Source organism: Protomyctophum bolini, assembly GCF_963924005.1.
Source record: "Protomyctophum bolini genome assembly, chromosome: 18".
Classification (NCBI taxonomy): Eukaryota; Metazoa; Chordata; class Actinopteri; order Myctophiformes; family Myctophidae; genus Protomyctophum; species Protomyctophum bolini.
In genome coordinates, this window is record NC_137879.1 from 7,624,671 (window position 1) to 7,652,532 (window position 27,862).

Below are 27,862 nucleotides of genomic sequence, written 5' to 3' on the forward strand. Positions count from 1 at the left end.
AATTCTCTGGTGGCTTTTAAGGCTGGACTTTTGAGAGAAGTGTTTCCCACACTGATCACATCCATAGGGTTTCTCTCCAGTGTGAATTCTGTGGTGGCTTTTAAGGCTGGACATTTTAGAGAAGTGTTGTCCACAATGATCACATCCATAGGGTTTCTCTCCAGTGTGAATTCTCTGGTGTATTTTAAGGCTGGACATTGTAGGGAAGCGTTTACCACACTGATCACATCCATATGGTTTCTCTCTAGTGTGAATTCTCTGGTGTATTTTAAGGCTGGACATTGTAGGGAAGCGTTTAACACACTGATCACAGCAGTGGTGTTTTTGCATAGCCACGCTTCTCTGTTCATTCACCTCTGGTAGAACAGGTAAACCAGGCTGATGATGCAACACTGCATTTGAAACAAAGACAAAGGAAATGTGTTTTAGACTAGAGGACACTATTACTGGAATTAATATAGCAAAAACTAATTAACACAATGCAATACCTTCTTTTTAGACAATTCTAATAATAAAACAAAACTAATAGACATGACTATATTAAAAAAGCATCCTTATCCCATATAAACACAGTAAGTAACTTACAGAGGTGTTGGTGATCATTGGGTCCTCCCTGTTGAGCAGAATTGTTTGTGCTGTGGTCGAGAGAGTTCATTTTCAGCTGAAGTCTGGAGTCAGATGTGATCAGAAATGATTATCCTGGAGGAGTTGTGGAGAACTGACAACTACACATGCACTGTTCTTATACTAGAGAGCCTGAGGTGGAACCACTAACTGATTGGCCAAAGAGGATAACAATAGAATCAGCAGCCACCAATTACAACGCAACACACTGCTGCATGTGCTCCACCCCTCACTGACTCCTCCCCCAGGTCATGCTCTATGCAACATTCTAGAAATAAACTGGTATTACTGTGATATTGCTTTGTAAGCTTCATATTTAATTAATCTAAACTATATAGGGTGGGGTTTATTTGCAGAGGGTTTAAAAGGGCTGGGCTATACATTCATTCAGGGTATCCCCTAGCTTGCTGTAAGGTTGGCGTATCTGAGGAGGCCAAGAGTAGAAATGTATCAGCATACTGGCTGCCTGGTGAATTAGTAAGTAGAAATGTATCTGCATACTGGCTGCCTGGTGAATTAGTAAGTAGAAATGCCCTTATCCCATGCTGCTGTGCTCCTCCTCCGGCATGCCAGCCAAATGTATGGTATAGTATATCTTGGTTGTTTATATGATGTGGAGTTTTAATGGGTATTTTAAAAGAAGAACTACTTTGTGTACAAAAGGAAAAGAGAATACAATTCCTTTGTTTGAAATCTCAAAGTGTTATTATTTCCATGCTCAACCTTGGTCACACGAACCTGTGCTTTCTATTGTTAAAGAGGAAACAATGTGGCGTAGTATAGTAGGAGTATAGCATTGAGTATATTTTATTATTATTCCCTCAAAAGTCCCCCCTGCTACACATTGATGTATGGACATAAGTACATCCTATAGACTGTGAATGTGAGTAAAGTCAAAGCAGGAGTGAGCATAAATCTAAAAGAACCGACACTGTCAGACTGTCAGAGTCAAAGCATAGAATATAGAAAACATTATTATCGTAGTTCCAACAAGGTAATTGTGCTTTGCACAAATCAGGAAACAGACATAAAATCATAACTGGTACGTGTTTTTGGGTTTTTGAAGTGTCCACACTTCCACAGCCCTCCTGAAGAGACACAGACCCGAGTGTAGGAAAAAGTGTAGTGTACCATTTTATCTTGAGCATTAGTGAGCATTATTATGAGGATAGGTTGAAAATGGGTCAAGTCATCCTTTAAGTCAGTGGTTCCTAAAGTGGGGTCCAGGGACCCCCCAGGGGTCCTTGAGGAAGTTCCAGGGGGTCCCCAGCTAAATGATAGTCATAGGAACCAAATGGACCCTTATGGGTCTATAACTCAGATAGAATGGAACCAAATGGACCCTAATCGGTCCATTTGGTTCCATTTGTACACTCTCAGAGTTACAATTAACATTGATTTTACAATATAAATTGGGGGGTTCTTCCAGAGATAGAAATGCCATTAAATGGGGGGTCTGTAGACTAATGCAAGTCAAACTGGGGGTCCTTGACATTATATAAACGGGTTGAGAATCACTGCTAGAGTGAAAATCTTCTCTTATGGGGGTCCTTGGCATATCTTTTCAAATGGGGGGTCCGCGGGCTAATTAGTGTCAATTTTGGGGGTCCTTGACATGAAAAGGTTTGGGAACCACTGTAACTATTTGCTTCCCACCACTGGCACACTCACTGTCTATTACAAGTGACACAAGGATTAGTGCATGGCCTTGATGGAGATCAAAGAAAGAAAAACGAAAAACAGTGATAGTAAAGTTATCCTCTGTCTCTCTCTGGTGGTAGCATGGCTACATGGAGTCATGGACAGCTAATGCACACAGCTGTTGATTTATTTAATACCCTCTAATTTAGTGTGGGTTACTGGGTTTATAGAAACATTGGTTTTTAATGAACTCATGTTTGATTGATTGATTTAAATATTTATTAACAGTTTGCAGAATTACAGTACATTTCAAGCAAAAACTCAATACAAAGACTGTTAACTGAGTGGACGACCCCAATTAAGCATTACACTTGTTTACAAGAGGGTCCACCATGTTCAATTAATCAACATTGTATACTAGCCTACTCTATATGGTACCGTATATACATATTTTACAGGCTGACTCAAGCTATTCATTTTCAGAAGAAATCTTGGTTTGTGTAAATAAATCGGTCAAATCCTTTGTCATGACTAAACAAAACCTGTGTGTAAATAAATCCGTCAAATCCTTTGTCGTGACTCTAAACAAAACATGTCAAACTGGTTGTTCGTGTGACACACGTACACATGCACGCACGCACACACAGTAGCAGCCAGCCTATCGCTACCTACCGCACCTCCCTGCCAAGGTGACTCAACCAGTCCATTACCTGTTGTTCGACCTCCCAGAGGAGCACCCGAGTGGAATGAGGAAGAGAGAGAGGAGGGGAATATCATGGAAGGAAACACGCAGACAACAACAACTCCTACTGGAAGAAGAAGGGTCATGACAACAGGAAATAAACACAAGAACAAAACACACAAGTCACCATCATCACATCACTGACTGTCTGAGTGAATTATATTTATCAAAGAACCTATTCAGAGTGCGATCATTATATCACAGACACAGTCTAGCGAGAAAGAGTTTAGATTTCAGATTGGTTCCCACACACCGAGCGCGTTTTTCGGATTTCTAGCGGCGTTTCTCCATTCGGTTTCCCCGAAGAACGCGTCCAGTGTCCAGTGTGTCCCTGCACCGTCGGGAGGGATGCGGGTCGGTGAAGGTCGGTGCGCTCGGTTCCTGGAGCGCCACCGGAGCGCGCTGAGCTTCCTGCTGCTGCTCTGCGGCTACGCGCTGTACCTGCTGGTGGGCGCCGGCGTCTTCTCCGCCGTGGAGCTGCCCTACGAGATGGAGCTCCGCCGGCAGATGGACGCCGTGCGCCGGGACTTCCTCCAGGACAACGGCTGCGTGTCCGAGGAGCGCCTGGACGAGCTGCTGACCCGCGCCCTGGAGGCCAGCAACTACGGGGTGTCCGTGCTGGACAACGACACCAAGGCCAACTGGGACTTCGTGTCCTCGCTGTTCTTCACCAGCACCGTGCTGACCACCACAGGTGAATTAAAAATTAAAGTAAACTCTGAACACATGATTCACATCACATCACATGTAACCAAATGGACACGTATTAAATGATTTACACCAGAGGTGGAAATTAACTAAGTAGGCCTACATTTACTCAAGAAGCCCATTCTACTGACACTTTTCAGTTACTTTGTTGCTACTTTAGTATATTTTGATTATTATTACAAAACATACACCACTTCAGCCCCATCTAAAAATAGCTGATTGATTGGCTATTTTCAAAAGATTTTAATACAGTACACTTATTGATACCTTCCAACATTCTGCATAATGAGTACTTTTACTTTTGTAGGCCTATTTTAAGTATTTTGATGGCAGTACTTTTGTACTTTTACTGTACTGTACTGTACAGTAAATTGTACTTTTACTGTAAATGTACTTACTGTACATTGTAAATGTTGATTACCTGACTTTTACTTGTTTCTACATTGCAGTAGCCTAGATAGGCCTACTTTTACTTCCACCACTGAATTAATGTAGCCAAATGTAATTGATTGGTTAACGCTGAGGAATGTACTGTGTGGGCTATACTAATGCCATTTTATTGTGTTTCCTTATTTGCTTGACGTTTTAAGCACCTTGAATTGCCTTGTTGTGAAATAAACTTGCCTTGCCTTACTATAATTAAGACTATTAATGTCAATATTGGCCACTAGTGGTTCTTTTATTATAACCAACAGATCAACGTTTATATAGGCCCAGTTGCTCATTCAAAAAGTCAAGAAATCCCATGTTTTGTTTCCGTAACATTTCTTCAGATCCGGAATACCAGGGCTATATCACAATAGCTATTCTACCTGTTGAGTTCTTCAGTTACATAACTGTATAGGCTACTAGTTATGTAAAGAACACATACATGGGGTAACTTAAATTTGTTTCTAATTGTACGGCACAATAAAACAATTTAATCATTCCCCCCCCCTTGTTTTCCTGGTTACAATATTCAAAAGCTTCAATGTGGTTCTATTGATTCAACCGCAGTGGTGACAGCAGCACAAGCTGAGGTGTGGCCAAACCTGACAGCCTCAAATATCAAAGGACAGGATACACTTAATAACATAAGACCTAGGGCCCTAGGCTATTAGTAAAGGTATGACATGGGACCACAATGGAAACCAGTCCCCAGGACCCTTTGTGTTATCCTTTTAGCTCAAATGTCTGACTGTACCATGTGCTGTCTCCATTTCTGTCGAATTGCGACCGAAGGTCGTAGTAGTTAACTATGGAATCATGCGTTTTTCGTCACTCAAAATCCCCATACATAATAACTGGGTGGGGCGTTCATTTCCAACTTGCATCGTTCCAAAGTAGGCCAGTGCCCGCTCTAGTTATTTAAACAATTCCAAGACACACCAATTCAGTGATGACCAAAAAAACGTCTAGGAAATGATTAATAATAATAATACACAAATAATATAAGAAGAAGAAATGGCGTGAAAGTGAAGTTACTAACTTTAAAAACACCAACTGGCTTGAGACAACTTGGAAATGAAATGTATTTGAACAAGCAAATTTGAACATTGACCAGGGAGCAAAGCTATATGGCAGCTTCCACATCCACACCATGCCTTACCCATTTGAAACCACCCATGCAACCATGTACAGTACACATTATCAAAAATATATTTCTACCAAAATACACAGTGTGTGTGTGTGTGTGTGTGTAACCTAACTAAAATGTTACAGGGAATGAATAGGGACAGAGCCCTGACGCCAATCTATGCTTCATATATCTATGCTCAATTATGCTGAATAAATATATATTCTAAATTCACTCACTCAAATTCACTCAGACACTAAGAGTTTGTCTGACTGAACTCTATTGAGGGATTTGCCAGCGGGTTGGCTTTGTACAGCAAGACCCTGAGATCCAGGTCTCGCATAATTCCCAACAGTGTGAGAGTCTCTAATGCAGTAATCCAATATGCTTCCCTTGAATGGGTGAGTTGTTGTGTGCGTGCGTGTGTGTGTGTGTGTGTGTGTGTGTGTGTGTGTGTGTGTGTGTGTGTGTGTGTGTGTGTGTGTGTGCGTGTGTGTGCGTGCATGCGTTGATGGCCACACCTCCAACACAGCTCTGTACTATCATGTCATTATTTATTACAGGCTCTATACGCTGCTATCCTTAATTTACATGTTATGGAGATTGCCTAGAATTTGAAGGTGTTATCATGTCTTTATTCCAACGTCCCATTGGTCTGGGTGTCTGGCTGGCCCCATTACTAACCATATCCATAACCTCACACTAAACTAACGGTCGGAATAATGGGATGTTGGAAATGGGACCCTGAGTGGACCCTGGATTGCAACCAGGCAGATACAGATTGGTTAAACTACCGGTAATGTCTATATTCATTAAAATAAGTATTGCAACTTTAAGCACTGTTGAGAAAAGTAAAAAAATAAAAATCAATTCAAAGAGTGTGAGAATTGACTTGTTGTATTTACAGTACAGACAGTTAGTGTTGGAGTGGACCACAATGGAAACAAGCTTTTGGCTTTTTTGTGATTTGGATCCACGTTGGCGATTTATATTTTTTGGTTCTATTCTACAGTAATATAATCTGACGACCTCCGTGACATTATGCCGTGTGTGTTTCCCGTAGGTTACGGCCACAGCGTGCCCCTCTCCGACGGAGGCAAGGCCTTCTGCATCCTCTACAGCCTCCTGGGCATCCCCATGACGCTGCTGTTCCTCTCGGCCGTGGTGCAGCGGATCATGATGCACGCCACGCGCCGCCCGGTGTCCTACCTCCACCGCCGGTACGGCGTGGCCCGCCCACGCCTGGCCGTCGCCCACGCCGTCTGCCTGGCCTCCGTCATGGCCACGTTCTTCCTCTTCATCCCCGCCGGGATCTTCATGACCATGGAGAAGGACTGGAGCTTCCTGGAGGCCCTGTACTTCTGCTTCATCTCGCTGACCACCATCGGCCTGGGGGACTACGTCCCCGGAGAGACCCACAGCAGGGAGCACAACCCCCACCCGCTGCTCTACAGGCTGGGCATCACAGGTGAGCGTTAGCACAACCCCCACCCACTGCTCTACAGGCTGGGCATCACAGGTGAGCGTTAGCACAACCCCCACCCACTACTGCTCTACAGGCTGTGCATCACAGGTGAGCACAACCCCCACCCGCTGCTCTACAGGCTGGGCATCACAGGTGAGCGTTAGCACAACCCCCACCCACTGCTCTACAGGCTGGGCATCACAGGTGTGTTCATGAGTGTTCACTGAGCGTTTTTATTTACATGTCGTTCAAGAAGACTTCTTCTGCAGCGATTTAGACTGGGCTGTCGGAGAGAAACCTCTTATCTCTTATATTCTGAAACCGTTTGTGTGGGGTTTTTTTTAACTTTTCTTTTTGTAAAATGAATGCCCTACTTGGTCACACCACAGCGTCACACAAAAGCATACAGTGGCCTTGTGGTTAGAGACAGTGTCCGCCCTGAAACTGGGAGATCGGCATTCGATCCCCGGCCGGGTCATACCAAAGACCGTAAAAATGGGACCCAATTCTTCCCTGCTTGGCACTCGTTGGATTCGGGGGTCAAATCAACTAATCAAATGATTTCCGAGGCACGGCTGCAGCTCACCGCTCCAAGAGATGGGTCAAATGCGGAGAACAAATTTCGCTGCGGTAACGTGTGTGTGACAAATCCATGAGTTTGACTTGACTTTGAGCATCAACAGTAGCAGATCTACAAGCTTGAAATGTGGCGTGAAGCTACGTGTTTTGAGCTTGTCGATCTGCTACTTAACCCATTCTGACCTGAGATCAGATTCATACGAGGTTTCCACTGGACACACACTGGGTCTGATTAACCCATTCTGACCTGAGATCAGATTCTAAAAATGTCAGTCGTTCTTCGAATTTTTCAAAAATAGCAGACCTACAAGCTCGTATCGCGCCACTCGGTGGCGCGATATGAGCTTGTAGATCTGCTATTTTTCAATAGGTAAAGCATAACATGATGCCAACACCAAAATGGGTGCCCGGTCAGAATGGGTTAAATGATGTTTCCACCCGACAGAGACAATATGATATCGACATGGCGCGGCTGTGGCCCATGAGGTACAGTGACTGCTCTTCCTGGCTTCGGCTGTCGCGAAACATCAACCGAGCGAGTCAGTGAACTGCTTCCGATGAGTGTGGTTCCTTGCATGGTTGCCTCCAGCACTGACCATACCTGCCGCTGACTGCTGCGTGAATTCAAAGCACACGTGGTAAAGCACTCTAGATGAAGGCATTATTAGTAATGGATATCATTTACCATACAATATTATTGTGATATTTAGATTTGATTGATATTGACGGTGGTGATGTATATCGACTATAGAGGGTATCCTCATCGTACCCGGAAGTTATAAGCGGGAATGCCTACTGAGAACTACTTTCTGGCCTTGACAGCCCATACATCCAAACAGAAAAGTCCTATATTGCATTAAATTACTTTTAAACGACGTTAGATTCACTTTGTCACTCACTTTGCCAATCGATCTGCCATTCACTTTATAGTCAGCTTTCACCACAATAACACTGATGGACCTGATGGACTCGGGTCAAGGGTTTAAGTGATTAAATGATTAAAACCAGTGAAATACACTATTGAAGCTATGCCTATGTTATCAAAATCAATGTAACCAAATGTACGTGCGCTCACCTGTGCAGCTCCATGGGCGTGTTGACCGTGGTCTGCCACACTGTTGGCAGCCGAGATAGCGATCTTGGGTGGAGTGAGAAAAGTCAGAAAGTGATTGTGCATCATTATTAAAAGAGCTCTGGCCTGATCCAACTGTCTTGCACAGTCCCCCAGCAGTGCAGTGCTTCCCTGCTATTTAAAGAGCGCGCATTAGATCATGGATTGACCCATATAGACAGGTTCTGGAAGAGTTCACACTGACTGCAATCAAATTCCGTCCAGACTGAACACAAGGTTGAACTGATACTACCATGATACTGACCATGATATACTGACCAATGTGATATGCTGACCATGATATGCTGAGTCGTGACCATAAGAGCACAGACATTAGTCATGTTAGTTTATTTTGTCGGTCTGCTATTTTACGCACACAATGCGGACGTGGGGTTTAAGTGGCTAAAGTGATTTTCTGAACTTATTAGGCTGTTAAAGTAAAACCGAATGAAATGACTGAATGTGCATTATTATATATTTTGAAAGCATGCCCCAAACATTAAATCCTCAGTGTGTATTTAACTGTGAGAGTTATAGACTCGATTTGAACCCACTGGTAGTCCCCAAAAACTGACCTTGAGAGAAACTGATTTAAATGAAGAGACTGAGAGAATGAGCTGTGTTGTTATTAAGCTCATGTGTCAAGATATCAACCGTCTCTTGGGCTGACTCTTGGACATAAATGAGGAGACATTACAGTAATGTCCTCTAACTAACTAGACTGCATGCCCAAAATATAGCACAGCCACGGAGGTTGGTCTGGTTTAATAATTAACGGATCGTGCAACGACGTTGTGTCGTTTTTGTGTCTCCTCCAACTTCCCAATGATACTGTCATTTAATAACGATGCACTACAATGCAGCAGCAGCTAGCTTGTAAAGGGAAGGCGAGACTACAGTCTTACTTGATTGTTCTTAATTTATGTTATGCCCAAAACGCAGGAACAGAATGCAACCTTATGCGGTACTTTGCTCCTGCATTTTGCGCCGTCTAGCTATAACAAAGTTGGAGTTGGCACAGCTTTAGACCATGTGCTATACCATGTGCCATAGATCATCAAAATAGGGCCCCATGATTTTGATATAAGCAGTGGTTTTCAACCAGTGGTCTGGGGACCACCAGTGGTCCTCTTGAGGGGGTTCCAGGTGGTCCCCAGCTTAATGATGGAGAGTTGGTAAGGACCTTTGTAGATCTTTAACTCGTAAAAGGCTCTCAACAGTTAAATTATTGTTAAACATCTGCAATACAGCATGGAATTGTGGACAAAATCTTATGCAACGATAACAAAGGTTGTGGGTCTGAGAGGCTAAATCTCATCAAATGGTGGTCCGTGGCTCAAATGCCAAATAAATAATGGTCCTTCATATGAAAAGGGTTAACAACCACTGGCTTAAAGTGTTACTGTAAGTGGAGTTGTCTCCCTCTCATCCAAACCTGTTCTTCATTGGATTTCCCGTTCCTCCTCCTCCTCCTCCAGTCTACCTCCTGGTGGGCCTGGTGTGCATGCTGGTGGTGCTGGAGACCTGCTGCGAGCTGCCCCAGATGAAGAGCCTGCGGCGGAGGTTCTACCGGGAAAAGAGCACCAGGGAGCTGCACTCGGAGACCGCCACCATCGTGGAGCACGAGCACGTGGCTGACGACGAGGACGACGACGACAGCGACGGACCCCCGGATCATCAACACGCCCACACGCCGGTCACCTCGTCCGTGTACGTCCCCAGGGGCGGCGACCACCACGCCCACACGCCGGTCATCTCGTCCGTGTCCCAGCAGGCCGCCTCCCTGCGGCAGCAGGAGAGCGACGACAAGGCCTTCCCCACGACGGCGTACATGTCGACCGCTTCCACGGCCAACGGCAAGCTGAGCTGAGTGTGTGCTGTGATGTGATGGCCATGCAGTCACGTTCTGCACACACAGACTTACTGTAAGCCCCCTGCCCTTTTTACCCGTCTGTAAAAAAATACAGACCATGAATGCAAGCATTTTACTCTGGTGAAAGAAAGGCAAATCCCCCCCTATGTCCATATGCCTTATCCAAGAATTGCCTTTTTCCCAAATTCTCCGGAACTCGAACGCAGCATTTTGCATTGAGAGAATTTGTGTAGAAATCCAATGTCGTACGCCTTTTAAGTTCAAGTTTATTGGTCATTTAAAACAAACACATCTTATACAATGTATAAGGTGTGTTTGGCAGAAGCTTATAATGCCAGCCCTTTTAATATTCAAAATAGCTATAGCTATTCAATAGCTCAAAGAGAGCAGGCCGCGCCCCGAAAATAGCTTATCTACTAGCTGTCAGTGTGTCGCAGCGCAACGCATTGTGAGCTTGTAGATTTACTATTTTAGCAAATTTTGGCTAAAAGTGCCCTTTTTTTAGAGAATTTCAGCCCCTGCCTGTCTGGTCTCTGGTGATGGTCATATACTGGTCAGAGGGACTGTTCTGATGTCTGCTGAGTAGACTAAGGAACTTACTAAGGAAGTGTAATGCGTTACTACTTATACTTATAGTTATTACTCCTTTTAAAAGTAACTAATAATAATACATTATTTACTTGGTATCAGGAATAACTAGTTGCATTACATATTACAGTATATTACCAAAGTACTTTTCCGTTATGTGTGCTACATACAGTCGTACACATTACGTTGTGTTGCTCAAAAAGAACAGATCTGCAAGCCATCAATGTGTGACATCGCAACATGTTGATAGCTTGTAGATCTTTTATTTTTCACATGTCGCAACCTCCTTCTAGGAGTCCAAATTATAGGCACAAATAAAAACGAATCTATTTAATTGTAACTTAATATAAGTAGTAAGTTACTTAACATACTAACGAATTATTGCAATATAGTATAGTTTGGGCAGTTGTAATACAGTAGGTCCTAGTCACTGGAGAAAGTAATAGAGTACAGTATTATTTAGTAACTAGTTACTGACCAACACTGGCAGAGAACTACCGGTATTCTTGATTTGATCTACACGTTTGTGTGTATGTTTGAGCATGCATTGTACTCTTAATTTTTCGGTTATTTTTGGCGCGCGACACCGCCGGTGCGCGAGGAAATCTAACCGGGCTTTCATGTGTCTATGTGTCATCATACAGTGACAGCACAGGCCAGCATGCACTCACTGAGTCACCTCGAGGCCCTTTAAAGAGCACTTTAGAGCCTCCATACACCTGTGCCAACACTAACAGACATTGCAGTGAAAGGGGCCGCCGCCCCGCTGGCTCTCTCTTTCCCTCTCTCTCTCTCTCTGGATGGCGCTGATTAACCGGCGTTCTCCGGTTCCTCCTCCCGTCCGTCCGTCCACTCCCCTGCCCTGTAAAAAGACCCTGTAATCTGCATCACAAGAGGAAGGGCCGCGGTCCCGTCCCAAACAGAAGGGAAACCCCCAGGACTCGGCACATCCTGGCAACGTCATGAAACAAAAAAAACTGTATCCCAAAGTGGCACAGAGTGTTCTCCTTTTGGCCTGTGAAGACTTCCTGTGCCGTTATCTACAAGGGCATTTTGCATAGGAAAATGTCCCTCTTGGCCCACGTCGGCCTCACAAAGTGCCTGAGATGGAAATAGGCCTGCAGCAGGTCTCCTCGTCTAATAGTGGGTGAGTGTGGATTTCCAAGGGATGGCAAAAGGGAAAACAAAAACAGGTTGTTTTAAGGGCACGGTCACACACACACACTTTTATTCTACCTATGAGGGTGGATTCTGCCAGTTTCAATGGGAATGGAGCGGATTTCTGCAAAATGACGCTCCATTCCCATTGAAATGCAAGGGTAGAATCCGCCCTCATAAGTGGAATAAAAGTGAGGTGTGACCGCGCCCTGGCTCTTTGTTTCCTGGGTTTGATTTATACACTGTCAGTGTATACCAGAGATTGGCTTTTCTGCATCCATAAGCTCTTGACTGGGTGTTGGGTATGATCTATTTGACCACTAGAGGGCAGCACTTTCATTGTGTGTCGTTTTGTTTTATTTAGCCACAGATAATATATTTATATAGGGAGCGTTTTTAGCGGTAGTAAACACACACATGATTGATTTTCCTAAGAAGACTCTTAATTAGTGAAGGAATTCAGTCAGAGAATGAAAATGTAAAAAAATAAACCTCATTGTTTTGAGGTTATATTTGACTTCAGACACTTTTCCATGCCAAATATCCATAGCCTCTGGCTGCATAATGCAACATGGCTTAAAGAAAAACAGAACACATGTATTGTAAACTGTCAGACATGCTATTTATGAGCATGTCTGACAATAATCTGCCACAATAATCCAATTTACCCATCTGTGTCTATTTAACTTTTTAGCTAAAAAGCATTTTATACTTTGGATATTGAAAAATAACATATACAAGCCACATACCATATACCACTCTAATGAGCTTGTAGATTTGCTATTTTTGGTGCAAATCTTTTAATATATATTTAATATATATTTTTACCTTACAACTTTTGTAATATTTAAATAAAACCTTCAAATGAAGAAGTTTGAGAACCCTGATTATAGCAACATCCGTTTCTCTGAAAACTGTTTCAGACATTTTTTTGAATCGGCCTCCAGGCATAATGGGTTAATTTAATTTCACTTAATTTTTACATTTTCCCAACTGGCCTCCCTGTGAAAGCCCCCTTTGTGAACGCATGTGGGTCATAGCATAGTAAACCACTGAATCAGTGGATAAACCTGCTTGAAAACAAAAACCGGACAAAATCTATTTTGGCCAGAGATATGACAATCTCTGTGTTTTCATAGAATCTAGCTGTTTTAAAGTTTGGGCGGTGCCATTTTTTTACATGGCCAATATGCACAAAGTACAGTACAAATGGTAGTTTCATAATCTTTGAAGTGTGTGTATAAACAACATTGGACTAAGACTACCATTAGAGTTAAAGTATTTCCCTGAACAAATGTAAATAAATCCTGGCTTCCTGACCTAGCGTGACCAGAGCAATTCATAACCGGACACGTTTGCTTTCAGTGCAAACAATACACCAAACCATTCAACAGCATCTTTATATAAACAAGAGTAATTTATTAACAGCATATTCACAGAATTTCAAGACAAATTATACACACACACACACACACACACACACACACACACACACACACACGCATAGACACAAGTGGGTACACACAAACACATGCGCGCACACACACTCTCGCACACACACACATACTGTACAGTACATGCACATGCACACATACATGCACCCGTATGATCACACACACTGTCCCACAAAGTTCTTTACACACTAACACTAGGGCTAGACAATACAGTATATATTGATATAGTGATATGAGACTAGATATCGGTTGGGAATTTGGATATCGTATAATATTGTGAATGATACATGACATAAGGGGCCGTGTCCACAAAGAGTGCCTTCTTGAGTTGGGCAGTGCCAGTCTGCCATGCATTTCTATAACGGTTAAGACTCTTCCGCGTGCCCGAGCCCTATGGGTGCATCAAGCGGACCTATAGTTTGTTTTACTTTAGGAGAGGAGCGGAAAAGCGCTGCTCTTTTGATCATCCTGGCTGGGTCTGACAAGCCGGTTATTTACCATGAGAGAGTCCATGATTACATCGTTTCAGCTGAAGCTAGTTGTACTAATAACAATCTATCAGGACATTCAAGCACAGCTGTGGTTGGTCGGTTTGAACCGATAACCTATGTTAATAAACACTGCATGTGCCATGAACGCTATAGAGCTGCGCCGAAGTCTGACGTAATTCATGCATCCATTCCTACCTGGATCATGATTCCCCCCCCCCCCCCATTCTGAATACCCATAGACGTGTTTAATATCGCCTCATATAAGAAATGTGTTCAAAAAATAATACTGTATGGATATGAAGCGTCATACTGACTGGCGAGAAAGCACTAACGTTGCCGTTACTGTTTTCTGCCAGACACAGACTATCAGATTAGTCTTGATACAAGACTAACGTCAGGATTTCGGTACTCTTATTGACATGACATCCAAAGCTGCACCCCTACGCTCATCAGGCGTTCTCTGTGGATACGGCCGATAAGCATCGTCTTTTCCTGAGTTTAACCACCTTGACCGCATGAACCCTGTGGGAAAACATCTGATACGTTGTTGTTGTGAGCTTGCAGATCGGCTATTTTTGGCGACGAGATTTGGTGTTGATGAAGGAACGAAAGTAGAGGACGGACCTAGCATACAGCCCTGTTGGACTCCAGTCCACTAAGGGTTTAAGTGGTTAAGCTAGTTTCAAAACTGGTCAAAAAATGTTCAGCAATAGCAAAAAAAATTGCCAATCAATCTCACAATGCGTCACGATGCAATTATGAGCTTGTTGATCTTGTCTCTTTTAATATTTTTGAACATTGTTTTGAAAATTTTAAAAGATTGATGTTATCGTCACAATATCGACATCGAGGTATTTGATAAAAAAAAGATAGTGATATTTGATTTTGTCCATGTCGCCCAGCCCTAACACACACTCAACACGCGTACGCACACACACACACACGCACACACACACCTGTACATTGAGTCACATTGCACACTGGCCCCATCCTGCAGACCGACCGGTGGTTGGTTCTTAAGTTGGGGTCCCTCAGGGTTTCCAAATGGACCCTTTACAGGCCTGTAACTCTGAGAGCGTACAACACTGTCTCACTCCCCACAAGCAATATTGAGCCCGGCTCGGCACCGTGCGAGCCATGTCCCGTTATAGGTACACAGCATCGTAACTTATATTCCCCAAAAAGTCAACATTGTGACTTATTTGTGCCCCCCCCCCCCCTCAAGTCACCATTTGACAGTTTGGTCACATTTGTAAAGAAGTCAAAAGTCACTACTATGCCTTTTGGGGGTGAGACAGAGTTGATTTGTACACTCAGACCTATGGGGGGGTCCTTGGGGGGAGGGGAGGGGGAAAAAATTAAAATGTTTGAGAACCACTGCTGCAAGAACCACGCATTCCGTCCCATGCCGTGTGAACGTTCATATGATGTGCGGCTGTTTGGAGCAGCGGGGCCAGAAGGGGCGCATGCTGATGACGAGGACGGCGAAGATGAGCAGTGACATCAGGGTGACCACGGACACGTAGCCGGAGTAGGGCAGCGGCGGCGTGTCCGGAGCCTCGGCCGGGATCATGTTGGTCAGGTTCAGCATGTAGCCCAGGGTCCAGCCGGCGTCGCTGCCTCGGATCTGAAAAACACACGGGTTTTAAACACCAGTGATTGGAGGAAGCAGGGACATGCACACATAGAGATCACAGGGGGCTTCAGTCTGTTAAACAACCCTTTCCAGACCACCAATGCAGCATTTATGGTGAAAGAAATGCAAATGCCACACTCCTTTTCATGCCATTCCGGAAGGTAGAATTCAGGAGAATTTCTTTTTTTCCCCAAAGTATGTTGCAGAGAGTTACATTTGTTGGACTTTATATATATATATTATATATATATATATATATATTGTTTGATGCTTGATTCAAGTTGATTGATAATTGGTTGACTCCATTGTAGGGAGCAACTACCAGCTGTGGGGTGTGGGGAACATGTGTGGGGAACAGTGTGAGCGTTTGTTAAGAGTATTTATCAGTGTATATTATGTACTTGTAGATAATGGGTTGAATATTTTGTAACATTTGTACGTGAAATGTGATGTCTCTGGACATTGAGAAGTAGAACTGGGGTAATTGTGGAAGCAATTTAGGGTTGGTATGGTCCGTGGGAGGGGCTTAGCCTATATAAGTAGGGAGACTTCCCACTGCCAGGCAGTCAAAGCAGGACTGCAGAGGTGTGAGGACCTAGGGCCAACCTGCCCAGTTGACTGTAAATACCTTCGTTCAGTTTTATTGGTCTGTGAAAAGGTGAATAAAGAACAGACTTCTCTGCATCCAAGGTCTCTGTCTGACAGTTTTCTCCAACTTTTGGCTGTTCTTCCTACATGTGCCTTATATTTTCAGCAAACACTACCCACACTATAGGGCAAAGTGTGACATACTGTGTGTGTGTATATATATATATATATACACACACACACACACTTTTACCAATGAATTTCCAAAACTTTTCCTGAATATGTAACGAAATTTCCAGGCCTATATAACAATCATTCGGCACGATAATGAGTCTCTTTACTCTTATGTGCAATGCCCAAAGACAGGCAGTGTAGCAACAATAAGGCATAGAATTGTATAATTCTAAGGCATAGAATTGTATAATTCTAAGGCATAGAATTGTATAATTCTAAGGCATAGAATTGTATAATTATATTCCAAATTGTGCCAAATGTTTTGCTACACCACCTGTCCTAGGGCATAGGATCACGCTGCAGCACGTCGTGAGGCGAATAATAACGACTTATCCTAGGCAAAAAATAATGCATAGCCATGCATTTGTATTTGTACAGGAGCCTTGATGAATTCCAGGACCCTTGGATACATTTCAAACCTTTTCCAGGGCTGGGATTGACCTCAAATTGACCGTGGGAACCCTGTGTAATAATACTACACCATGACCTTGCAGTCAGTGTTACATCATACTGTTGCAACCTCCTCTTTCAACCTTGCGTCCGTATTCTGGCGTGTCATCAAGGTGAGCGCTGCACTTCCAGTAAGTGCCTCCATTTTCGACTACTGTACATTTCCCTGTAATTACTGGATGTTGAAGCAACCCTGGGCCTGCACTTGTGTCTGTGTCACTTTGACTTGAATCCTTGGTAAGCATTCGAAGCTTCCCAACTCTGAAATGACTCATTTAAAAAAAGCAATTAAGCCACTCATTACCACTGAACCACTTTAGCTTAATTGTGCCGTTTCTGACTCTTATATTGAAGGTACACCTTAAACTGATTACAACCATTAAGGTACTTCATTGCACATACTTAAGTAGAATTCGGAGCGCTATTACTCTACGATAGTAATTTATTTTTTATCGAGTAGTAGTTTATTGCCAGTTGAGACCACGTCTCCAACAAATAACAGCCTTGATGATCTGATCATCCGACTATGCAAGAAGACTAAACAGAATGACAAGATGATGGAAGGCGTCCTAAAACCTTTATGTCTTATTGAACTCCTCCCTCTCTAGCTTCCTAACATGGCTGACCATGTCTGGACATTATCAAAGTCGTGCTTCAGTTGAGTCACTTGGAGAAAGAACGTTCCTACCGAGACGTCTCCTGGTGTGTCCACATGACAGGGCACAGGCCAATATAGGATTACATTTCTACTCTCACTCAACCATATGCATCCTGTCACCTTTGTGGCCATCCTTTTTTGTTTAATTAACTGAACCGTTTATTTGGACAAGGCACCAGAGCGGTCAGAGGTGGTGGTATAGATACGTTTGTTTGTCACACACACACACACACACACACACACACACACACACACACACACACACACACACACACACACACACACACACACAGGTTCAAAGGTCAGGAAACAGGAAATAATAACCCAGGGCGGGCGTCGAGAGCGGATATGAGCAGTCTGTGATCTACTGACCTGCTTGATTAATTTAATATCTCTAGCATTATGTCCTCAGTGAAGTTATATCTACCGTACTGACCTGCTTGATGAATTTAATATCTCGGTAGCTGTCCTCGGTGAAGTTATATCCGTTGGTCAACAGCGTCAGGATGTACGTCCCCGAGAAACAGTACTCGGCCAGATACTTCACTTTGATGTCCGGGTGCTCCGCTTTTACCTGTAATTAACACACAGCAGATTAACATGAATGTACGGCAGTGATTCCCAGAATGCATTAGGTCACCTGCTGACCTGCTGTGCTGATGTCTGGCTGACCGTGTGCTGCTTTCGAGGTAAAAACATTTAGCTTTTCTGTCTTTTGTCAAGTATCTTGTATATATAATATATGCACAATTTCCACTTTCACATTGAGCTACCGTAGTCTAAATGCTTTCAGTAGTAACTAGTAAACGAACAATCTTTTCTCGGACTGCTTAATTGGCCGAAAGAAATTACCAGCACTCCAAAGTCCCTCTGGTACTTTTTTAATTCATAATGCAGCACAAACCGACACGGACACGTTCCGGCGTCAAGCCTTCTTCAGCGGGTATCAATACACTTTAGGACTTCGGAGTGCTGGCTATTTCTTTCTTACTGTGAATCTATTCCGACTCTTCTACTGCTTAATATAATTGGCCTCGTCCAATGGCTCTGAGGGGCTCTGAGGGAGTTCAATTGCAAATTGAACTCTCAGAGTAAACTCCAAATCCTCAAGGACCCTTGGGGGTCCCGGGAACCTACGTTGAGAACCTACGTTGAGAACCAGTGATACAGTAGGCTATAGATGTGCTGGATGAAAATGAGGCAACGTTTTGTGCGTGCGTGCGTGCGTGCTGAGTGACATGTGTGTCATTAGGACATATCCATGAGTTTGTGAATGTAACCTTTTACTACACCTAGAATATTTGTGTTCCTGAATGCTTTCCCCGTGTGTGGACATAAATACATTGTTAAACTGTGTGTGTGTGTGTGTGTGTGTGTGTGTGTGTGCGCGTGTGCCTGTGTGTGAAAAACAAATGTTCCAACCTGGTCCCAAGGCGTAGCACAGTAGCGCGTCAGCGCCTTCTTGACGGTGTCCAGAGGGACAGAGGTATCGGTCAGGTTGAGGAAGTTCATCACAAAGTAGTAGGCGGAGAAGGCCTGCATGCAGCCAGGAGAGAGAGACGTACAGAGAGAGAGAGAGAGAGAGAGAGAGAGAGAGAGAGAGAGAGAGAGAGAGAGAGCACAACCAAAGTGCTGCTGCTCAGTATACAGAACAAAACGCATCACAAAACACTGGAGAGAGAGAGTAAAGTCACAGCCTTTACCAGTCTTATAGTACTTCTATGTTATGTTTGTTCACGTTCTAGTTTTCATGGTTCTATGTTCATGTCTTTCCCCAGCTGGATCTCGTTGTAATCAGCCCTCGTGTAGCCTATATTAGTCGTGTTCCCCTGCAGTCAGTGAGCCCTTGTCAGGTCATTGTTTGGAGTCAGTCAGTTTGTTTGTGATGTCTGTTCCAAAACGCCCCAACCATGTGTTTTGAACTGCTGTCCTGCTTTTGGCTTCTCAACTCTAGTATGCGACAAGAGTGACAGAAAAGCACCACTTAACAGAACCAGCGCTAGTAACATACATACATTACACACAGACATAGTAACCCAGATAGGACTAAAGTTTCCAATGTGTGTATGGTAGTATTCAACACTGAAATAGTTTGATTCATGAGGCTATTTTCCAGGCGCACCGGCCCATCCGGATGGTGTCTGCCGGTTGCTGCCGGGATACGGAGGGAATTACTAATGTTTCCTGGAAAACATGTTTCCGTATTTGCGTTATATTAACGCTCGCTGGTGGGTATATCCATTAAGTTTTTCACAGAAAAAGGCCAGGACAGGGCTCATATTGTGACTGACTGAGGTTGAAAGTTCAAATTCCAGGAATGGTCTTGGGAAAATCTGGCTGGGGGGAGGGGGGGGGGGGGGGGGGAAGTGAACAAGCGGCACTGTCTGCTGCCTAAAATACCATTTATGTGCACTGTTCACAACATCCCCCAGATCGTACGGTCGCATAGAGGCCGACAGTACAAAGGGAAACGATTGATACATCTGTGTGTGACTGTGGATAAGAATGGAACTCTTGGACGTGCTTCCTCCTCATCAGCGCCCATACCCTATAGGTGGGGTTTGTAAAAAAAGGGCCTTTCTGTGTGGAGTTTGCATGTTCTCCCCGTGTCCCCCTAGGGTAGAAGTACCCTGACAAAAATCATGCAGTAATCCTGGTCTCTATACCGCCTCCCCCTGGTCAGCCGGGGCTCCCTGATGGAGGGGAAAGGAACTGGTTGGAATAACGTGTTCCTTCCACGCCGCGCTACGCCCTACCAGGGAAACTCCCCACCTGTCAGGTGATAAGAAGCAGGCCTGCTCACTCCTCATGCATTGAAGGAAGCATGAGCTCAGTTCGGGGCTCTCCCCAGGTTGGCAGAGGGAGAGTAGTGGCCCAGCATTACAGCTTAGGGCTAGGCAAATGGCACCGGGTGAAAAAATGGGTTACAAAAGTCGTGGGCCATAAAAGAAAAACTCACCCCAAAGGGTCCGTTTAAAGGTGGCTGGAAGACACCGTTAAAGGAGCACTTGCTGTAGCCGCACTTGGAGAAGTCGAACACGTGCTTCAAATTCTCCTGGCACTGGGCGAAGTTTCCCGCTCCCGTGTGGCTGAACTCAGCGGGCATGTCTATCTGGGGCTTCCGGCTCGACGTGCACGGGGTGTCGTAGAGGCTGGGGTATCTCTTGGTCTCGCTGTAGCCGGGGTGGAAACAAGGGTCCGATAATGCACCCTGACCTGCCTGGGGGAACGAGAGAGGAGAGATCGAAGAGCTGGAGAGACCCTTTTTACTGAACAAACACTCTTCAATTTAAATGAAATGAAAGGTTAATTGTATTCACATTCCTCATCCTGACAGTTCTTGAGTGCTTTTTTGCTACGTATATCAGGTTGCTAATCTTCGAGATAAGACCTAATAGTAATGTCCAAATGACTGAATATCTGTAGATGTAGAATAGAGCATTGTGTCTAATTTGTGCACCACCGTACATATACGATTTTATACAAGCTCACAACGTGTCATATCTGCAACACATTGTGACCTTGTAGATCGACAGAGTCCAACCAAACATACAATGACTTTTAGTTCTACCGGATCTCTCCTCCACTAGATCCTCCCTGACGGTTTAGTCTAGTTTTATTTGTTGGCAAAATTGTCAATATATTTAGTCTTAGTTTTAGTCATCATAGCTTAGTTTTTATTTAGTTTCCGTCAGTGAAACAAAGCTAGTCAGAATGAACACTGCCCCGTACCTGGGTCTGGTGCGACAGCGCCAGCAGGAGCACCTGGTCTTTGCCGTAGCACAGGAAGCTGTGTGTGTACAGGATGTAGTCGTTGCCGTACAGGCGGAAGGTCACAGAGTTGTTGGGCGACTCGGTGCCGTCGTAGTCCTCGGGTACGAAGCTGATCTGCGTGGAGGCTCCGCCCAGGTCCAGAGCCCCCGTGGTCTTCAAGCCCTGCATGCAGCGCAGCAGACCAAAGAGAGCAAGAGGGTTCAGGCTTCAGTCGGTCAAACCACAAGCCAAGACAAAAACCTTTGTTGGCCTGCATATTAACAGCCACATTAGCACAGCCTAGTCAATCTAGTGAGCCTACTATCACCATAAGAATATATCACAGGCGAAAGGGCCTTTCTGTGTGGAGTTTGCATGTTCTCTCAGTTAGGGTAGGTACCCTCACAAAAACATGCCGTAATCCTGGTCTCTAAAACTACCTTCCCCTGGCCAGCCGGGGCGCCTGATAGTCGGAATAACGTGTTCCTTCCATGTGCTACGTCCGGCCGGGGAAACTCTCCCCTGTCAGGTGAAAAGAAGCAGCTTGGACTCCTCATGCATAGAAGGAAGCATGAGGCCAGTCCACTGCGCTCCCAGGTTGGCAGAGGAAGTGTAATCACAGATTACAGGATTCACGTCTCAACACGATTTAAAAACAAATATGTCCATGCATTCATCTCCAGTGGACTTTACTACTGTAATGGTGTCTTTACAAGGTCTCCCTAAAATAAATCGATCAGACAACCGCAGCTTGAACGCATATTGGCCCGTGGTCGGGGTAAGGGAAGCCGGGCGGAGAGAGTCGTATCTGTCACTACATGTCATGTAGGCCTACTCCCACGGGCTAGCTCCACTAGCCTTGGATCAAGACCTAGTCATAATGGTGACAATCAAGGCTATATAGGGGTGGCAGCTGTCAGCAGGGAGTGTTGGGCGGGAGGAGTAGCACTATACGTCCTCCCGGTGGGGGCTCCTCACTGGCAGGTGAGGTGAGCCAGTATAGGATACACCGGCAGTGCCGCTGCCTTTTGTTGAGATTTTGTAATGTAAGCACTGTAAGTTGACTCTCGTATTTCTCCGTTTTATTTTTACTACTTTAGTTTTTTTACTGTATTCAAAATGTCCTTTTATATTGTGTTTCTTTGCTGTGACATGTCCTGCATCTCTTTTCCTTCTTTTCACTGAATTCAAATGTCCTTTTATAATGTGTTCCTTAATGCGTTGCTTAATGTTTTATGTAAAGCACAATTGAGTTGCCTCATTGAAATGTGCTAGCCTGGCCTTGCCTTGAAGGTAGGAATGTGTGTGCGCAACTGCGCATGCCACTGTTGCCACACGCACGCACCCGCACGCACGCACATATGTATGCAAGAAAGCCTGCAGCACAAGAAAATGAAATCGCACACAGTTAAGTGAACATTCACACATGCAGACAAGTACCTGCACATGCAGCAGACACACACACACACTATACACGCAAAAATGTACACAAACCTGTAACACATGGACCTTTGGGCCATTTTTACAGTGCCGACATTATGTAATATAAGATACAGTACATGCAGTCATGCATGTATAATCACACACACACACACAGACCTGATTGAGGCGGTCGTCCAGGTAGTTGACAGTCACCCAGCCGAAGGCGCCCTCCTCCTGGCCGCTGAGGATGCGAGCTCCCTGGTAGGAGAAGGGGAACGTCTGCAGGGCCCCCGTCACCGCCTCGAACACCACCTCTGATGCAGAGGCATTCTCCATGCTGCACACACACACACACACACACACACACACACACACACGTTTGCATTACTATACTTGTGAGGAGGACATCAACCTTTTTTGGATGGTGACTTTATGAGGGCAGACATATATATAAGGCTGAAGACCAGGGGAGACCGATCATTTTCCGCTACAGCGCCAAAACTGTGGAACGATCTTCCGCCCAAACTGTGGAACGATCTTCCGCCCAAACTGTGGAACGATCTTCTACCCAAACTGTGGAGCGATCTTCCGCCCAAACTGTGGAACGATCTTCTACCCAAACTGTGGAACGATCTTCTACCCAAACTGTGGAACGATCCACCCCATGTTAGAGCGTCTCAAACCATGTTCATGTTTAAAGGGCCACCTCACCCCATTTGCAACCAGATCTTATTTTAATGACGCTTAGGACACAAGAAACACGCAGCCTCCCCCCTCTCCACAAGGAGGGTCAGTGCACCAAAGCATTGTGGTAATTGTAGGAAATTCAGCTATCCAGTCAAACCCTATATAGTCAAACACACAGACTTCATTATTTGTCTGGCCATAGGGTGCACATTTCAATCTACTACAAATACTAATTAATATTCAGTGACTGCAGTTTCTTCCGGCAGTGAAATGTCCCTTGAAATCACGTCTGAATAATTCCCTCGCTGTAGCGTAACCTGACAGCACGTAGCAGGTTCGTCGAGTCCCGATCCCGACGGCCTTTGCTGCGTGTCACTCTCCATCTCTCTCCCCATTAACTGTCATATCAGCCTGTCCTATCCATGTGTGTCTATGTGTTTCACCCCCCCCCGCATGTCTATTGTTTAACCCTATATTTGTCTACTACAGCACTTTGGCCCATGCAGCGCTGTTGTTTTAAACGTGCTCTATAAACAAAGTGGATTGGATTGGATTATAAATGCTATTTGAGGGGTTTTTCCCCCCGTTTTCAATCTTAAAACCCTAAAAGCCTCTAGTTTAACTGCAAAATGATCAAGAGGTGCACTGTACGCATCCACAAATCGCAACGGGTGCAGGATCCAAACAATTACTAAGAAAGGAGAGAGGAGATCTGCACACTGTTTTAAAAGCACCCAAAATAACTTATTGGCAACAGAGTGGACAAAAAAATACAACGTTTCGGCCTCAACGGCCTTCGTCAGGTAGCCTACCATACATGGATAAAAATTTAATTTCAAATTTTCGTTTCTCTATTTCTCACACACACGGCACACAAATAATTTATGTATTCCCGCATACAAATCAATGCGCTCATAGCCATAAATCTTAAAGTGGCAGCTATGCTGGGTTACTGCATGAGGGAGTTGCCAGTTAATACATGCATACATGACTTGGCACAGTGAGAAGCTCAAGTACAAATGTAACTGAGGCTAGACAGTATATAGTGCATCGCCAATGTCCGGTGTGGTGTACATCTTGTCCATTACCGTACATTTTTCAGGAAATTGAATTAAAAATGGATCGAATGTAGTTATTTAGTCACAAGCTCTTACTTGTTAATACTGAATATTTATATACTTAACCACTTTGCTTTTAGAAAATGTCAGGTGTGTGGGGTTTCAAAACGTAGCTCATGGAAAAGCTCACAGGCTGCATTGTGTGCTTCCGGATTCATCGTCCACTGCCGCTATACTTTTACAAGACACTGCCATACGATAAAGTAAGATAGGCTATTAATGTATGCAACACGCAGATACAAGGATTGTACCTGACTGCGATGGTACTGTAGCATCGCCTTTATGTCAATTATGACTGAGAGACTGCCAATTTACAAACAACCGTTTTACCGTATATTAAGATAAGTAAGGATATATAACTCATCCCTATATGGTCTTATAGGCTAGAGCAGTCATCCTCCATGTTTGTTTTCCATGCAACCTAGCTTCCACAATCTCCAATTCACCATATTGTGAATAAATATCTTAATTTTGCTCATGTGTTTGGCTCTGCATTTGGGTTCAACTTTCTGCTACCGTGACACGGCCAGCACAATTACAGATAGTTTTGAACCAAATTGACCCTTGTGGGTCTTAACGCTCTAAACTGGGGATACTTGAATTTAAACGATTTGAGAATCACTGGGATAGAGGCTGACAGGGCTGCACTGAGACAAAACTACGGCCTGGACATTTTCTCTACTGACGTTTCGGGTCGAGGTCCATACACATACTTGAGCCCTTGTTAAGCCCTTAACACCGCCACATTGACAGTACAACATAAATGATATACACAACCAAACAGACAACTAATTAAACATTTGGCCCAGACCGGCCCACCAGAGGGTCGGCCCACGGGGCATATATGCATGCCTGGACAGATAAGATAACATGTCTGGCCTGTTTAGTATCTGTACCAACGTACTGGGAGACACTGAGCCTCCTCTGGGGTGTAAACAATGTTTAGAGTTGTTCTGATACCATCGGCACCATCGGTAACGTAAAAGCTATGACTATACTGCCTAAAATCCTGGTAGCTGTCTCGTCGAGTGTGCCCCTCCCTTCCCTGTTCCTATATTTCCCCTCAGCCAATCTGCTGAGGCCAATAAGAGTCTGATTGCCCTGAGCGCCGTCACCTGTGTGAGGACAAGCCGGGCCTGGTTGGGTGAGTTCTTCTTACAGTATATAGTGTTAGTCAATGCTGCTGCAGGGTCATAAATTGTGTGTCACGTTTTTTGTTGCCGGTGTTATGTTTGAGTTGAGTTATTGCGTTAGTTACTGGAAAGTTATGTTATGAGAGTGTGTGTGTGTGTGTGTGTGTGTGTGTGTGTGTGTGTGTGTGCAGCCTGCATGCGCGTGCATGTGTATTGTGTAGACCCCCTGTTGCAGACTCCTGGTGTAAGGTATATGCATAATGTATAGCGTACTTGAGCAGCCTCATGCCAGCGGTAGCTCCCAGGTAGAGGGGGGTCTCCTGGTGCCTGCTGCCCGGCACCAGCTGCACTGCCTCCTGCATGCAGACGGTCAGAGACTGGCCTGCTCCCCACGGTGACGATGCATAGCTGGAGATACCTGGACCTGCAGAGAGAGAGAAAGAGAGAGAGAGAGTATAGGAACCACGTTAGTGTGGTCTACATAGCTCAATTTTTGAGGTTTTTGAACATAAATCAGTGCTATTGGACACCCTTTACGTCTCTGTGTTGTTTCGAAAATATTGAACCAATGGAAAGTAGTAAAAAATGCTTTGGACAAAACCTCTTCACTCCATTGGACCCTCGAAATGTCTGCTAAAGCAACTAACTCCACCACCTCTCCCCCTCTCATGAAAGTATTAGTAATTGACAATATATAAAGTCACAACACCAACTTTGATGAGGCTGTATTGCTTTGTTTTAAAAATTATAAGGTTTTCTTAATTTCCTGAAAAATATTAGTATATAGTATATTTTTCATTTCCTGAAAAATGTACATTTCCTCCCGACAGCAGAGATATGCAATATTCAAATGGGTGTTGTTTGTCACCCACTCATAGGTATCAGTGTTGTATGAGGCCTTTTATAAGATACTTTTCTGTAAAGTTGCTTGGTAGTTGCGACCTTGCAGGTTGAAGTTGGCGCTTGTTTCTAAAGTGTTGTTACTTATTTGGTGCGACCTTGCAGGTTGAAGTTGGCGCTTGTTTCTAAAGTGTTGTTGCTTATTTGGTGCGACCTTGCAGGTTGAAGTTGGCGCTTGTTTCTAAAGTGTTGTTACTTATTTGGTGCGACCTTGCAGGTTGAAGTTGGCGCTTGTTTCTAAAGTGTTGTTGCTTATTTGGTGCGACCTTGCAGGTTGAAGTTGGCGCTTGTTTCTAAAGTGTTGTTGCTTATTTGGTGCGACCTTGCAGGTTGAAGTTGGCGCTTGTTTCTAAAGCGTTGTTGCTTATTTGGTCTTGCTTCCTAAATGTTGTTTATACCAGTGCACGTGGTTCTCAAACATTTTCATGCGAAGGACTCCCCAGATTAATATGCATTTGTCCACGGACCCCCCCACCTAACAATATTTTGAGCCAGGGACACCCATACCAGATTTGTGTCAAAAAGTAAAATACAATTTAATGCATATAGGTTTAAAGTGGCCTAAAGTAGTTTCTTTTGGGCTTATTTTTTTATAGAGCTGGTTGCTTATCTCTCTCGCAGAATCTGTGAACACTGACTGACAGGTATATGCATAATGTTGACATGGAACCAGTTCACAATCAATATAATAAACATCAAGACAATAACAGTGATAATAACTGCATGTAAATGAAAATTAATACATACAAAAAAATAAAGTTGGCGATAGTACAGCTAATACCACTTTAGCAGATAGAACATAAAGTTGGCATCAGCGCAGGTGAAACCACTTAACAGAAAAGGGGAAATGTACAGAATATGCCGGGCCAACAATTTAGTATCTGTATTCGTAAAGTGTGTCGTAAGATATGCTGCTGCACATAAATATAAGTTTATATGTACATTAGTGAAAGTAACAGAAGAGAGCAAAGCACTATAGGGGACATGTCATTATTGGTATAAAATAGGGCGTAAGTGAGGACGGAAGCAATATGTGCATGTTTGCCTGCAACCATAAAGTAACTATCGCATCGTAAAAAGTGTATCATAAAGCAATTAGCAAACACAGCCTTTAATGGTTTAGATATGGAGGGTGATAAACCAGGAAGGGCATCGGGTTAGGAAAACAGAAGTGGTGAAAAACAGAAGAATGCTAATGTTGCCTCTGACACCTCACCGTTTTTGCAAAAACAAATATGTTAATGACGTTTAGACGATTTAGAACACTTTCCTGTCTCACATCAGAGACACTGGG

General features: G+C 44.1%; 2 protein-coding genes across 4 annotated transcripts in view; one reads left to right on the plus strand and one right to left on the minus strand.

Moving 5' to 3' along the window:
* Positions 1–3,021: 3,021 nt before the first annotated feature.
* LOC308333393 (potassium channel subfamily K member 1-like) lies at positions 3,022–11,194 on the plus strand. The gene is made up of 3 exons (XM_080789779.1): positions 3,022–3,701; positions 6,334–6,738; positions 9,904–11,194. The coding sequence occupies exons 1-3, from the start codon at positions 3,356–3,358 to the stop codon at positions 10,293–10,295; spliced, it is 1,143 nt and encodes a 380-aa protein (XP_080645905.1). The 5' UTR covers positions 3,022–3,355; the 3' UTR covers positions 10,296–11,194.
* Positions 11,195–14,203: 3,009 nt separating this feature from the next.
* Positions 14,204–27,862, minus strand: part of entpd1 (ectonucleoside triphosphate diphosphohydrolase 1) — a 58,479-nt gene continuing 44,820 nt past the window's right edge. For all 3 annotated transcript variants that reach the window (XM_080788611.1, XM_080788609.1, XM_080788610.1), the window contains exons 4-10: positions 25,942–26,092; positions 22,908–23,067; positions 21,288–21,491; positions 20,515–20,775; positions 18,978–19,091; positions 17,992–18,129; positions 14,204–15,616 (exon numbers count right to left, since the gene is read on the minus strand). In XM_080788611.1, the coding sequence (XP_080644737.1) occupies positions 15,410–15,616; positions 17,992–18,129; positions 18,978–19,091; positions 20,515–20,775; positions 21,288–21,491; positions 22,908–23,067; positions 25,942–26,092 (1,235 nt within the window). In that variant the 3' untranslated portion in view covers positions 14,204–15,409. The remainder of the gene's footprint in view (positions 15,617–17,991; positions 18,130–18,977; positions 19,092–20,514; positions 20,776–21,287; positions 21,492–22,907; positions 23,068–25,941; positions 26,093–27,862) is intronic.